The 13513-nt window shown below is 41.7% G+C and overlaps 1 protein-coding gene across 1 annotated transcript in view; it reads left to right on the top strand.

The window, feature by feature from the left end:
- The window catches only part of LOC148059815 (plexin-B1-like), a 46000-nt gene extending 38109 nt beyond the window's left edge, over positions 1 to 7891 (top strand). The window contains exons 30-40 of the mRNA XM_087782110.1: positions 83 to 229; positions 301 to 472; positions 1111 to 1214; positions 1282 to 1366; positions 1721 to 1893; positions 2596 to 2756; positions 2823 to 2970; positions 4101 to 4165; positions 6196 to 6271; positions 6464 to 6538; positions 6605 to 7891. Coding sequence (XP_087638236.1) covers positions 83 to 229; positions 301 to 472; positions 1111 to 1214; positions 1282 to 1366; positions 1721 to 1893; positions 2596 to 2756; positions 2823 to 2970; positions 4101 to 4165; positions 6196 to 6271; positions 6464 to 6538; positions 6605 to 6709 — 1311 coding nt within the window. The 3' untranslated portion in view covers positions 6710 to 7891. The remainder of the gene's footprint in view (positions 1 to 82; positions 230 to 300; positions 473 to 1110; positions 1215 to 1281; positions 1367 to 1720; positions 1894 to 2595; positions 2757 to 2822; positions 2971 to 4100; positions 4166 to 6195; positions 6272 to 6463; positions 6539 to 6604) is intronic.
- The last annotated feature ends 5622 nt before the right edge of the window (positions 7892 to 13513 follow it).

Below are 13513 nucleotides of genomic sequence, written 5' to 3'. Positions count from 1 at the left end.
GTGCTGTGTCAAGGACATGTAGCGTGAGCTTGACAATGGCTCTCAACAGTTTGAAGACCTTCTTTATCTCTTTATCCTCCAGGAGTCGGCGGGCGAGTCCTTCTACATGCTCTTCAGAGCCATAAAACACCAGGTGGACAAGGGACCCGTTGACGCCGTGACAGGAAAAGCCAAGTACACGCTAAATGACAACCGGCTTCTTCGAGAAGACGTGGAGTACCGCACCTTGGTGAGCGTAAAACCTCCCTAGCTCACACCAACACTGTGACCCATTAACAGTCCGATTGTTCTTCTGTCCAGACTCTAAATGTTGTTGTTCCCGCTGCTGCTAATGGAGGTGCTGCTGCACACACGGTGCCGGCAAAGGTGCTGGACTGTGACACCATCACCCAGGTGAAGGAAAAGCTTATAGAACAAACCTGGAAAGGAACATCATTTTCTCAGAGGCCACACATTGACTCGTTGCATCTCGGTAAGTGATTTGTTAGTGTTGTAGCTCTCACTATGGTAACATTTACCTGAATCACATTTTATATCGCTTTTTTTATCGCTATAATTGTGTTAATTGTGTGAAAATGAATGCATGTGAGAAAGCTAGTGTTCTTGTGTGCCCTTTGTGCGAGTGTCTGTATGTGTTTTTGTTTTTTTGTGCACACTTTTCTGTTACTTTGTGCATTTGTGTTTCTAAAAAGGATAAAGTAATCTGCCTAATCCTGCTTTTCTTCTAAGATGAAGTGAAAGAGTATTACGTGTAAATGACTATTTAGACATAAAATACCCTTCTTGTTTCATTGGCTGCTAAAATAACATTATTATGTTATAATATAATAATATTACTAAAGTACCTTTTTTGATTATAGTATGTCTTTGCAGAGAAAAGTTATTTTGATTGGACTGTTCCTGTTGCTCCTGCATGCACACAAACAAAAAGAAGAAAGTGCTGGAAATTTTCATATCTCAATTATAATCTGCAATCTAACTTCTTGTTATTGTCAAAGGTATTCTGGATTAATTTGAGTATAAATGTAATTTTTGTGTTCATAACTGAACAAGTCACTACATGTCTGAAAAGGATTAAAATGCGTGTTTGGAATATTTGATTTGTTTCAGAGTGGCGTGCGGGCATGGCGGGTCACCTAATCCTGTCAGATGAGGACCTGACATCCGTGGTCCAAGGGTCATGGAAGCGCCTTAATACACTGCAACACTACAAGGTTATTACCAGGTTACACTGAAGTATGACATGGACCATCCAGGGTCTGATTGACATTTGTGATGCAGGTGCCCGACGGAGCTAATGTTGCCCTCGTGCCCAGAAACACTAAACATCTCCTTCACGACAGCCACGATTACATGCCAGGAGAGAGTGAGTCAATTACGCTTTTGTTGTTAACTTGAGCTGAAGTTTCTCTTTTTAAATACATATGATAAGTAACAAGGCATCAAATCTTAAGCTTTTGGATAAACATTAAGTAACAATAGTGTGTTTTTTATTTGAAAATTACTTCCACAGCAGAGGTCCCCAACCTTATTTGCAATAATGCAGGCTATTATTATTTGAAAATAAAACATTTTTCAGACGGTAATAATCAATAGAACAGAAATGACATATATCATTAATATTCATGTGTGGCCTGGTACAAATGCCCTGGGACAACTGTATTTATTGGACCTCTGCTGGTAGAGAGACTTTTGTTAAATTACTGACTCCTGCATCCAGAGACACCGATGCTGGATGACGGTGATGAAGGTGGAGTGAGACTCTGGCATCTGGTGAAAGCCAGCGAGGAATCAGAGCATCCAAAACACAGAAGAGGGAGTTTCAGGGAGCGAGGAGGAGAGCGAGCCAAGGCAATCCCGGAGATCTACTTGACTCGACTTCTCTCCATGAAGGTAACAAAGATAAACATGTTGGTCATTTTGCGTCTCAATATCATGTTAATGTCACTGATACTATTATTTGGCCTTATTTATTGATTGCCAATTTTAGTTTAGAAAAAAACAGAACAAACTTGATTAAAATTTAAAGCAAAATTGATAGTGGTGTCAGAAAAAATCAATACACAGATATATCACAATTTTCTTTTCCCAATACTAGATACTAACTAGACAATGCTAGATGGCAGCCGTTGTTACATCTACCGCAGCTATAGGAACAGTAAAATCCTGCGAGATCCTGGCGACGACTGAGGATAAGAGGATACAGCTGACGCAGCTTTCCAAGCTGATGTTTGAATGTATTTTGTTTCAAAACAAATGAAAGCAGTTTTGAATTCTTCAAGAGTATTGGTTCTGTAAATTCTACAATGACAGACTCAAGTACTCAGTACTACAAATATATCCTTGTTCCTACAGTATTGCAATGTATCGCAATAAATCGTATCGTTGTAGATGCACAAGCCATTACCATTGATCAAAAATATTAAAGGTGAATTACTTAAAATCTATCAAGAAGCTTAAATCTATTTTGAGGATGCTGGTTGTCAGTTAAGACTGGCTGGATTGACGTCGTGCCTCATGTGTCGGAGAAAAAGGCAATGAATGAATGAATCATTGTCGGATTAGTTAATGATTTAAACACGTTCCCCTCCTCAGGGCACTCTGCAAAAGTTTGTGGATGATTTATTCACTGCCATCCTGAGCACCAGCCGGCCTGTTCCTCTGGCAGTCAAGTACTTCTTCGACCTGCTGGACGAGCAGGCCTTGCAGCACAATATCACAGACCCGGAGACCATCCACATCTGGAAGACCAACAGGTGTGTGATCCAGCAGCTTCAGGGCTAACATGTTCTGGAACGTAACCCCTTTTATTGCATCGTTAGCTTACCACTGAGGTTTTGGATCAACATCCTCAAGAACCCACAATTCATATTCGACGTGCAGACCTCGGACCACGTGGATGCGGTGCTGTCCGTGATCGCCCAGACCTTCATGGATTCCTGCACCATTGCTGACCACAAACTGGGGAGGGTAAGCCTGTTGCTCTTCTAATGATGGATGAATCATCCGTTTTTTGCAGTGCAACCTGGACACATCGTCAGTGTTTCGGGTCTTTAATCAGACACCCTCACCTGGGTGACCAAGCCGGTGGGGGATGAGGCCCCAACTTGTGTCCAGGTACCTTCCCCAAGAGTCCTAGGGGATTTGTGGACTGCACAGGAGAAGGTACCTGGACACATGTTGGGGCCTCATCCCCCACAGGCTGACTGATCACTAAAAGAAAAACTGACTTCATCTTGGGATCTCTCTGGCTATGCTTTGCTTTCGACTAAATGAGCTCCTTACCACTGGCTTTACTGTAACACGGTGATTGCTCCCAAGCCCTGCCCGCCCAGTGGCCAATGTGCCCACCATGGTGCTGTGCTGAAGCCTTGCCTCTGCCGGTCCACTGCGTCCTGGCCATGCAACTTTCTTCCTGTTTTGTCCTCTACCCTGGTTAAGGAGAGCTTGGTATCAGCTGAGTGGGAACTCGTCAGTAACCTTTCCTTAAGACTAAGGACCTGGATTTAACAGGCTTGAAGCTCATTCTTGCCCAAGTGATTAGCTATTCAAGGCCTTGAAGAAGCCACCTTGAACTGAGGTTGTGGTCACGGTGAGATCATCCATGAAGGCTCTTATAGGTGGTTGTCTGGTGCCGGATCTGGACAGTTGCCCTCTACATTCCTCTTCTGCAAACTTGACAAGCATGTTCATGGCCAGTGCAAACGGAGATTGTAAAGCCAATAATAATGCCCTTCTTCAGACAATGGCAGTCCCAATGTTGAAGTGCCAGAGGACACCCTCAGACTCAAGTTGTTATAGTAGTCAAGGTAGATTCAGGTGGTATTTGCTCAGGGCCAATTTCACCAATTTGCGTTCAACATGTGTGTGCTTACATTAATTCATTAATTTCTGCCTATTCGTTTATGGAGGTCACAAGGGGGCTGAAGCCTATCCCAGTTTGTTCGGACGAGAGGATCCCTGTGAAACAAAAGGAAAAAAAAACTGTTATCTAATTAATAAATGTCTGGTTGGTTTTAATAGTCAACCTGTGGATGTTTATGTGCAACAAGCTGTAAAATCTTTGATTGGTTTAATAAGCGTCTATATTTGTCCCTCAGGACTCTCCCATTAACAAGTTGCTGTATGCCAGAGACATCCCCCGCTACAAGCAGATGGTGGAGAGGTAAGAATCTGGCAGCTTTTCAACCAGCAGACCCCGGGCGGTTGGTATCATGTTGTAGACGAGAGACAAATGTGTGGAGAGAAAATGGGTTGGGGGGGGGGGGGGTGGAGGGTCCGGGGCACATGAGCAGAAGGACAATCTGTCAGTGGCAGACTAAGGCCGGACTGCGCCTGCAAGGTTTTCATGCATGGATGGACGTGTAGCAGACTGTTGACTTACTGCTGTCTGTCCAACATTATCCACACGATTGTTCTTCATTGTAGCTTCTTAACAACCTGGTAACATTTCTTCCTAGTCAGGGGATCTCTCCATCGACACATTATTGGATTATGGGGAAATTCACTAAAGGTTTTTAACCCAAAAACACAATAAAATCATTATCAGATCATTTATTGATCTTTTTATAGTGGAATTGTTGTCTGTAGTGCTTTTTTTCATTAGTTCTAGCTGTTATAACCCTGCGTTGCTACTTTTTTCAGGCCAGCAGAGGTCAGTGTGGGGCTCATTTTAATCCATTTGAGCTTTATTAAACTAGATCTTTGTATCTTCAATAAAGGTAATTTGGACATGAAGTCAACTGATCGAATTAACCAACCAACTGTTTTTATTAATTTTAGTCTAAACCAGGTTTACTACCGGGGAGTCAAACATTTGAATTGTTCATAATAATGGAAAACTATAGATTTTGAAAAACATCATGAGCCAGTTAGGCATAGTTGGATGTTATAAAAATAAACAACTTAAAATCAACCCAATTAATCTATAACAAAACAACAATAATATATGATGACAATAGATTAAAACATTTTTTTGTTGCATTGTATGCACTCAATGGCAGATGCAGGATTCAAGCCACAACCTTAAGAATGAGATTCCACTGCTCCTTAAAATAACCTTTAGGCCTGAGTAATGCATGTGATGTAATGAGCCCATTTACATACCAGTACCGTTTTTCAACAAAGTATTTGGTTACTGGACTAGACGCAACACAAAAGTATCTTCGCCACTGTTACACATTACACTCCTAACACTGACTTTATAATACATTTTTAGTCTTTCGGTATTATATGTTTTGTTGTCGACATCCATAATCTGTCTTTAAAATAAGTATCTTATCTTAAACACTGGCATCATGATGGGTCATTAACATGGAACATTAAAATAACCTGAGCCAACCATCCGTGGTGTCAAAAAAAAAGAACTTTGTGTGTGTTACGACATGAATGGATTACCGTGAACACTCGTTTGAATGAATTTTACCTTCATTCATCCCAGATTTAGAACACTTACACGCTTAAGCCTCTCTGTTATTATAGTCTTGAATTATTGACAATGTGGTCTTGTCCACTCTGTGGTCTGAAGATACTTCTGCAGCCATAGCTGTAAATATTTGAGCAGGTTTCAGTTTCCCAGCAGAAGAATATTGCTTTTCTATTGGCTCTGTCCTCAAATTACTCTGATTAAATCAGAACATGAACGGCACCAAGACACTGCAACTCTGCTAAGGAATTAATTTCATGTTGCTTTAGGGAAGCACGTACAATTAACTGAAGAATCGGATCAGATTTCCTCGTTGGCTCTGAACGGAACAGTGTCCATGACCAGCTGCGGTTTGAAGCCATTCAAGTAAATGGAACCTTCCAAACCTTCTAAGATCCAGATGGGAGCTCCATGATGTCCAGTTCTTTCCATTTATCCATTTTGATGACATGATGAAGTTGAATTGAATTGTATATACAAAACCATTATTTCCTTTTTATTATGATCCATTTTCTTTTGATAGGGAAATGCATTAGTGATGAATTTTAAATTAGAATTTAATTGATCCCATTAACTGACTTTCACTGCCTGATGTGTAAGTGGTTAAAGATCTATTCTGCTGTCTTGTTGCCGTGTCGTGCAGGCGAGCGCCAGATTGTAACAGTGTCATGACGTCGGAACTAGAAGAACTTGCATGAAATAAATAAATCATGGTTATACATTGCAGATTTGAATATTTAAAATGAAATGGATTCCCCTCCCGCCTGCAGGTACTACGCCGACATCCGCCAGACCATCTCAGCCAGTGACCAGGAGATGAACTCGGCGCTGGCAGAACTCTCTCGGGTACGTTTTCCCTTTCGTGTTCTGCCGCCGTGTATAAAAAACATCCTCTTTAGGCAAAGGTTGAACACATGAATCATCTCAGGGGCCTCATGATAAATGTGTCGTTGGACATATTAAATATGTATGTGACTTTTTATCTGACGTTCCCCCCCCCCCCCCCCCCCCCCCGCTTCACTATTTTTACTGATGCAGAATTATACCGCGGAGGTCAACTGCCTGGTGGCCTTGAGTGAGCTGTACAAGTACATCAACAAGTACTACGACCAGGTGAGTACATATGAGCAGAGATTCAATCAATTATGAATTAACCTTTCTCAACCGCCTGTGGTTCAGATCATCGCAGCTCTGGAGGAGGACGCCACCGCCCAGAAGATGCAGCTGGGTTACAGACTCCAGCAGATCGCTGCTGCGGTGGAAAACAAAGTCACTGACCTATGACCTCCAGGAGCGGGATTCCTAAATAAAAAAAAAAGGGAGAAAAAAAGACTATGACGAAAAAGGAAAAGGAGGAAAATTGTTTTCCTACTTTTGTAATTGAAACTGCTGCCGTGGTTTTCACTCCTCATAGACTTGATGAGAAGTATCAAGACTGGAAGGCGGAGAAAAGTCTTAGTTATTTGGGTCGAAGTCTGTTTTCCGTTAGCTTCAACTCTTCTTCCAAGTCTTACTCTGAACTCTAAAAGCTCACTGTTTCTTCTTTTTTTTCTGCCTCATTATAGCAATCCACTGTTTGTTTGTTTTTATTTGGTTTGCCAAAGTTCCATCAGTGTTATGTGCAATTTGGACTTAAATCCTGAAAGATTTTAGCGGGTTCTTGAAAGGAAGCGTATCCGTCCTTGAACAGAAATACAACAGTTTTTTATCTGGAATTCATTTAAGAAGTTTTGAACCTCGCTCAAGTTTCCTCCCGCCAAGCAGAAATGGTAATGGTTAGTGTTTGGTCAGTCTTTTTTGGTCAGCCATGTAGACTTTTTCTGGGATTTGCACCAGCCACAGTGGAAGATGTAAACACATGAATGAAGTGCTTGTGGAAGACGGGAACATCTTCATGGTCTCTGGTCGTCTTAGGCACCGTCATGGAGTACAAAGGGTTCCAGATATTTGCATTTGCGCTCTACTTCCACAAACATGCCACTTGTGTCATTGTCTCCACTGTTTGAATCTGACCCTTTAAAAACACTGATTACAAGAATCCGCAAGACACGCTAGGAATGAACTGGTCTTTTAAAAATCTGCCTTGTTTTTAGACATTTTTTATTTATTGTTTATTTATTTAAATGCATATTTTGTTGTTTTAAAGTTGTTTAGTTTACACCGTTTGCACATCTGCGTCCATAACTGCATTTCTAACAAGTCTTTTAAAAAGGTTTTATCAACTTTTTTTTTTTTTTCGAGTTTTGCTTTTAGCTTTTCACATGTGTGCTGAACCCGTGTGTGACCTGTAGTATACCTGCTGGTGCCGAATGGTACCGTCCTTAGCTGACTCAAACTAACTGGTAGAATGATAACGTAAATGTCTTGCCAATAAAGTTGTTACTGTGTCAAAGAAGATATTTTTGGCTTTGTCTAGCTGATATCTTTTTTTTTTTAGTACATTCACGTGTTCTTCCAGACTTAAGTCAAGTTCTTATGCCTCTGCGGTCCGTTTCATTGGGCAATGTTATTTCTTAAGGCGCCACAATACAGTATATTGTAAGCATTGTGAGGAGCCTTCAAACCAAAATAAAGGAGGAAAAAGTAAGTAAATCTTTTTGCACTCCTTGCACTTTTTTTTAAAATAATTACCAAACTGTCTTCAACAGTATCTTATGGGATCAAATTATTTTCCTTCTGACTTTGATTATCAACCAACCTTTCATTGGGCCACATAAATGACTTGGCGGACTACATTTGGCCCCTTAGGCTTGAGTTTGACACAAGCACTCTAGAAGTTCGGGCTTTGCCACACTTCTTTTTAAATTATTATCTGTCCTTCGTTCACAAAAATGTTGCTATAAATCAGGCCTTGTTGAATCATCAAAAAAGAAGCTCCCTGGTGTTACATTTTGACGTAGTTTATTAGAAGCCTTGACACACGTGCACAGCTGCTGCTGTAGTGCACGGGAGCATGTGTGCGGACGTCTTAAATTAGTGCGGATGAGATGAGGATTGTCACGTTTCAGACACTCCTTGGCAGGGTCAGACGAGCCCAGCTCGAGGTCAAGGACCGTCCGTGAATAAATTCACAACTTCTTTAGGAACTTATTTGAATTATTATTAATGATTTTATAGTGAGTTCATTTAGGAGAGGGTGTCGAGAAAACCTCCATGCGTGGAAGACTTTGATAGTGAATAACTGAGCATCCTGTCGAGTTCAGGAAAAAAAGGTTATTATTGGAAAAAAGATAACAAGTATTTACTTGCTAATATGCATCCCCTGGTAACCTAGTGATCTACATGCATGCGATGCTTCCTCCCAAGGGAACTCCTAGAATAGCACTCTGAAAATGAGATTTGTACTTACAATCGCATTTCAAATGTTAAGTATCGCTGCAATAAGTTGAATGTTTCCAAAACCTGACTTGCATGCTTAAATATTTTGGTTCTATGGTTCTATGGTTCATTCTTTCATTCATTTTCTATACCACTTATTCCCTTATCGGGGTTACAAGGGTTCTGGAGCCTATCTCAAATTCTACAGGCGAAAGGTGGGGGATACTCTGGAAAGGACACTAGTATTTTTGCAGGGCATACGACCATTCACACAAACACTCATTCATTTTCTACCGCTTTATCCCTTACTGAGGTCGCGGGGAGACTGGAGCCTATCCCAGTATCATAGGGCGAGAGGCAGGGGACATCCTGGACAGGATGCCAGTCTGTCACAGGGCACAAAAAGACAGACAACCACTCACACAAACAATCATACCTATGGACAATTCCCAGAGTTCTCAATGAACCTCTGTATGTTATTGGACTGATTTTTCTTTTTTAGATTAGCTCAAATTAAGAATTTGAGTTAACTATATATATATATATATATATATATATATATATATATATTGTTTAGCTCTGCCAGTGTCACAACAGTGTAGTTGTAATATGGTGGAACCTCTGTTGCCATATACAAAATTTAAATTTGTTTACAAAACAAGATCAAATCTCTTGTGGGGTGAATTCCTTAAGTTGTATCAATAATTGGTAAGTGTACGTTTCAAACATCTCTCAGTACTTGATATGCAAAAACATAAAGTAGTTTGGTGGTTGTATGACACTCACAGACTCCCTGAAAGTTACAAAGTAAAGAGCATAGCTATAGAGTCATGGCTGTTCAAAATCATCGATCATGAATTTGTCGAGTGAAAGAGAACCAACACAGAGATAATTAAGTTAAACCTCAAAAATGGAAACACAATATCAAAATCTTTTGGTAAATATACATTTGTTTGTTACTGTCTACACTGGCAGCGCTCACGATATATTTACCTGCAGTTCGCCCAATTTAAAAATTGCAAATAAAAATCCTGAATACCAACAAGTGCTTGATGAAATTGAACATGAAGCTGTGTGTGTTAGCGATAAATTAAATGTTCTATCTTACTTGTGCACGGCACAGAAGAAAAGCTGGGTCACCTCATGGCCCTCAGTCCTCTGGGGGGCCATGAGCAGCTGGACAGCCAGGACTCGAAGGACCCCTGAGAATCCTCTTACAATATCACAGTCTATGACTCTTCTTGTCATTTGCAGCTGCCATTGTTGATACCGTTTTTATAGTCAGTCCTCAGCCACTCCTTCGACAGCCTTGAAGTCCCAACATCCACCTTTGTTGTTTCAGGTTCCTGCAGATCAGGACCACCCTGTAGAACCATAGAGCTCCACACCAACCATGGAAGCAGCTTTTTTGGCAGTTCAAGTAGAAGCCAGATTGCTGTGATCTGTTATTAAATGCGCTGCATTAAAACTTATCTCATGTGAAATTCAGATCTAATTCAAACCTCAATGAGGTCCAGGAGCTGGGAGAGACGAAGGCCCGTGCTTCGTCATCATCTTCCTCATTTTTCCGTGACTAGCTGGCAGATTTAAACAGATTAGTCACTGCAGACATGTAGCTGCAAGGAAGTTGTACGGCCTGAAATAGCAACGGTGCTACATTTTAATAGCTGAACACCAGATGACAATCCTGAGTCATGGAGCATGTTTGATTATATATCCGGCAGGGAAACTCCACAAATTGATTGTGGACGAGAAGAACGAACTAATAAATACCATGTATGCAGAATTAATGCCAGAAAGTAGGTCTTTGTTAAAATACTAATCCCTTTCCTGGGAAAAGCACCGGATCAGTTGGAAGGCTGAGATCTAGATTCTTGGTCTGGCTATTTAGCTCATTGGATTAATGGTAGATGATTGTACCTCAGGTACATGTCAAGTAAGCAGGCTCAGAATTAATTTTTATTCATATTATTTTAATACTTCTACTCTTTTTTTTTTAAATACAGTTGAAGCCAGCGTGTGAAGGCTCTGAAGGACGGTGTAACAAATGTTCCTAATTTTTCCTCTTCACGTCTTCGGTCCAGCCAAGCGAGTCGACATCGTTCCTCTCAGAGGATCGTCAGCCGGCTGGACGAGTTCAAGCTAGCCCGGGGTCAACGGAGTCTGTAACTTCTTAAAATGATATTAGCCGTTAGATGAATCACGTGTGGCACAAATTGATCCCTTTCTCGTTGACCTACTCGGATATATGTCTGGTTCTGGATCTGCTCAATCCAGAGCTGAGAAGCCAGGAAAGTCTCGGCTGTGGTCCTGAAGCTAAAAGGTAGAGAAACATGTTTTTTTGTTTTATAAAGTAATACCTCTTATTTAACTCTCTGAAGATTCTCCAGGGTCTAGACTTCATTCCCACCCACTGTAAGAATATTCATACTGATGTCAAGGCCCAAAAATGTCCGATCTAAACCTTGCATGATCTTGTATACTGTCCAGTTTCTTCAGATAAACCCATCAAAAGAGATGAAAGTGAGGTGGGAAGCTCCTGCTGGGTGGTGAGAACCTCACAGTTCTTCTGTCTATATCCACACATTACAAGTTCCGTGTCTCCCTCTGCTCAGTGAAAGCACTTCTGCATGAGATCCAGACCTAGAGGTCCAGCTCGGCTCAGAGTACGGCCAACTTCCGACATCTGGAGTGTGGCAAGCATGGTAAGAAATCAGAAAAACTAAGAACTTAAAGCTGTGAAATATATGTTCTTCACAAACATGAAAACAAGTAGGTTTCACCATAATTTGTTGTCCAGGTTTGGAACTGAAAAGCAAGGTCACATCTAGACGGTAAGAATCTCACCTGATCTTGATGACTTCTCTCAGACTCTGCTAACTCGGCCTCTTCTCCAGATGTTGGATTACGACCAAGACAAGAGGGCCACATCTGCGGGGAGTTTTCGGCCATGTTGGGCTGGCGTCCTCCCGACAACAGATGCTCACCAGCTGTCACACACAGGGATTTGTTCCCAAGTAAAAGTAGAAATTGTCCTACAAATGTCTTTTTTGAAAACTTTTGATTTGGCCACTTTCTTTTGAGAGTGACGACTACTATCCAAGTGTGTTTAACTCGACAATCACGGACTTTCATCTGCTAATGTAGTGCTGTGTGAGCGAAGGGAGAGGAGGAGGAGCAGGGGGGAAGAGTGTTGGTTTGTGAAGAAGACAAATCATCAGGCAATGAACATGCCACAATGACAGAGTGCCCTTGAGCACTTCTGCATCGCCCAAATCAATTAATGTGACCTGAAGTGTAAGGGGGGGACACACGCAAAGCAGTCAAAGCAGACAATGGTAGGATCACTTGTGGCAGCCTCTCCTGGTGCAGGCGCTCTCTACACCAACAAGGAAATGCATCATCTTTAACCCTTCCACAGGTTCTTGCTGGAAGATCTATTTTTGGAATGAAGGAGCCGGCTGAGGGAGCGGTACCACAACAGTGTTGGGCACCTTAGACGGTCCCGAAACAAGATTATTTTAGAGAATATTTAACAATATTTTACCTCCAGGCAACTCATGTGTTAACATTTTAAATGTTTAATTCTACCATTCAAATATTCTGAGGGCAACTGGCATCCATCCATCCATCCATCCATCCATCCATCCATCCATCCATCCATCCATCCATCCATCCATCCATCCATCCATCCATCCATCCATCCATCCATCCATCCATCCATCCATCCATCCATCCATCCATCCATCCATCCATCCATCCATCCATCCATCCATCCATCCATCCATCCATCCATCCATCCATCCATCCATCCATCCATCCATCCATCCATCCATCCATCCATCCATCCATCCATCCATCCATCCATCCATCCATCCATCCATCCATCCATCCATCCATCCATCCATCCATCCATCCATCCATCCATCCATCCATCCATCCATCCATCCATCCATCCATCCATCCATCCATCCATCCATCCATCCATCCATCCATCCATCCATCCATCCATCCATCCATCCATCCATCCATCCATCCATCCATCCATCCATCCATCCATCCATCCATCCATCCATCCATCCATCCATCCATCCATCCATCCATCCATCCATCCATCCATCCATCCATCCATCCATCCATCGGCTCTCAGGCTTCACATCGGTGTTTGTTTATTTATGATTAGCAAACACCAAGCTGAATTTATTCTGGTCTGGCAGCAGTTAGAATAAGACCCTATACAGAATTTGAACCCATGTGAGAAGTGCTGTGGATTTGAAAGTCACAGAGGCCTTGAGGCATCGCCACCCTCTTTACTCTGCATGTGTGTGCAGTGGCCTGACATTTTGGCGTCACCGCACAGCTCTGCGGGAAGATTACTTGCAAAAACACATCCATTTTTCAAATGTTGCACCTATTTTCACTTTCTATGTTAAGAAAATGAAATCACAGTGCGGGATGGTGAGGACGAGGGATGCACGACAGACTCATTCTCCATGAGCTTTTCAGCTGATGTAAAATGATTTCAGGTGTTTGTTTAGCTTCTAACACAATTGTGCCGCCAGGCTGTTCTCCCAACCCAGACATGTTAAGAGTGTGGACTTGATTGAACAACTAAATGGACCCAGAAATTATTGACGGCATCTTTTTTTTAGAACGTCTCATTGTTCTCTTAGATTCAATGGATGTTTTTTAGGAAGTATTTGAATCCACTTATTTGCCATTTGAGTTTCAGTTACACTTGAACATCATTTAACTTCCTTTCTGACAAAC

Source organism: Callionymus lyra, chromosome 19 (assembly GCF_982586985.1).
Source record: "Callionymus lyra chromosome 19, fCalLyr1.hap1.1, whole genome shotgun sequence".
NCBI classification, from domain to species: domain Eukaryota; kingdom Metazoa; phylum Chordata; class Actinopteri; order Syngnathiformes; family Callionymidae; genus Callionymus; species Callionymus lyra.
Note: the sequence above shows the minus strand (reverse complement) of the source record. Positions and strands in the feature narration are given on the sequence as shown.